At 38.4% G+C, this 2,093-nt stretch overlaps 1 protein-coding gene across 2 annotated transcripts in view; it reads left to right on the forward strand.

Moving 5' to 3' along the window:
* The window catches only part of hapln1b (hyaluronan and proteoglycan link protein 1b), a 31,172-nt gene extending 29,299 nt beyond the window's left edge, over nt 1–1,873 (forward strand). For both annotated transcript variants that reach the window (XM_014020501.1, XM_014020502.1), the window contains exon 6: nt 604–1,873. In XM_014020501.1, the coding sequence (XP_013875955.1) occupies nt 604–893 (290 nt within the window). In that variant the 3' untranslated portion in view covers nt 894–1,873. The remainder of the gene's footprint in view (nt 1–603) is intronic.
* The last annotated feature ends 220 nt before the right edge of the window (nt 1,874–2,093 follow it).

The raw sequence follows: 2,093 nt of genomic DNA on the forward strand, positions 1-2,093 counted from the left end.
TTATTATTCCTTGATAAATAGAAACTTGCTAAAATATGCTGTAATTTCACCAGGACTACAGTTTAATTAGGTTGACTGGTCTAAAAATAATGTGTGTGCTGATCTAAAGTATTTGTTTTTCCTTCACCTTGTAATGATTAGTTATCATAAGATAAGAGCCTAGATTTGGCCTTTGACAGCATGATGGCTTAGCGGTTAGCACTGATGCCTTACAGCAAGAAGGTTAGGGTTTGATTCCTGGTTCAGAGCCAGGCTCTTTCTGAGCATGCTTGCCTTCAGGCCCAGGTCTCCCTTGCATAAGGGATCTGTGATCTCAATGGGATTTGCCTGGTTAAATAAAATAAATAATCTACATATTCAAATAGTGTTATATAGTGTAATAGGGTCCAGAAATCCGATCACAGTAGTTCAGTTCACCACACATTGAAGATTTTCCAAAACATGTTCAGAAAAAATATCTTTGATTCCCAGCTAGAGACATTATCTGCTGTACCTTACTGTCAAGATGATACAATATCTAGACACAAACCAAAGAAGAAGATGAACGGATGTTCTGTTGTTATGTTTTTTATTCTCATCCTCTTTTCTATATTGACTTCCCAGGTCGGTTCTACTACCTGATTCACCCATCAAAGTTGACCTACGACGAGGCTGTCGATGCTTGTCAACGCGATGGTGCTCAAATCGCCAAAGTTGGACAGATGTTTGCTGCCTGGAAACTGCTAGGCTACGATCGCTGCGATATTGGCTGGCTGGCCGATGGCAGTGTCCGCAGTCCCATTTCTCGTCCCCGACGACGCTGCAGTCTCGCTGGAGCTGCTGTGAGCTTTTACGGTTTCCCTGACAAGAAGCACAAGCTGTATGGAGTGTACTGCTTCAAGGGCCACAACTGAGCTACAGAGACTAGACTCCAAACCCTTACATACAGCACAAAAGCATGCACAAACATACACGCTAATTACACACTAGAAGAATAAAACATACATAAAGAAGTGACTAATGTATGGACATATACATTCACACTGTGATGCTCTGTTTCATGGAAACCTTAAGGTATTAATGATCGACATTCATGATGTTGCTTTGTAATCTGGGACACAGTTCCTCACAAAAGACAGTTTACATATATTTAACCAATGCCTTTGAAAGGAAAGGGTGGGTTATTATGTAAGGTTAGAATACGTGTATCATGGCTTCAGCAATACTTTTCAAGAATGAAGCATGAAAAAAAAAGAAAAAATAAACCAAAATGTCTCATGGTTGGACTAAAACTTTGGGCACTTAACTTCTTTTTTTGGAAATGCCAACATAAACCCAAGCTAAATGAGACAAAAGAAAAGCTCAAATTCTGTGATATTTTGCCAGATTGGACAAGCTAGCACAACTAAATTGTGCTTTGCTGTTCTTTCTTAACAAGGTGCTATGACTGGTACTTTGTACTTCATCTTTTTGTCTGGTATTTTATGTTTTTGTACAAATGTGTTGGACCAAACACGAGTGACGTCAACAACACGAGTGTGAAGTAGAAACATCTAAATGTTAGCATTATGTTTTCTAAGCATTTAGAATGTGATGATCTACAAATGTATTCATGTTAATTAATATTTTTTGATATATTGTGAAAATGTTTATTATTTTGTCTCCGGTCAAACTATCCAAGTATCCTTGACTTACATAAAACATACTATAACAGCGAAGAAAAAAACTTCCTTACGCAAAATAAAAAAGTGAATTTTGCATGGAACATCTAAAACAATGAGCGTTGTAGATTAACAATTTTTTTTTTTTGGTTTTTTCATTGCAAAATGTCAATAATAAAAATAATGTTCAAAAAATATTGCTTTAAAACAAGCTCAATTTTACTGATTGGTTTGAACATCAGAGCATGTCAACATTATGACAAGCACAAAATCTGACCTGCTCAGACCCCAGGCCACACTAGGCACAACACATGAGACGGGGCAGGGTTCAGTAGAGTCTGTGACATTGAGGGTGGGTTTCCGTGCTAGAACCCATCCCCAGAACCCTCTAGAGTCCAGAGTCCATGATGTTACCGCCTCTCGCTCGGTTCACCAGAGTTCAGAGTTTCCTCT

This window comes from Austrofundulus limnaeus, unplaced genomic scaffold (genome assembly GCF_001266775.1).
Source record: "Austrofundulus limnaeus strain Quisiro unplaced genomic scaffold, Austrofundulus_limnaeus-1.0 Scaffold254, whole genome shotgun sequence".
NCBI lineage: Eukaryota > Metazoa > Chordata > Actinopteri > Cyprinodontiformes > Rivulidae > Austrofundulus > Austrofundulus limnaeus.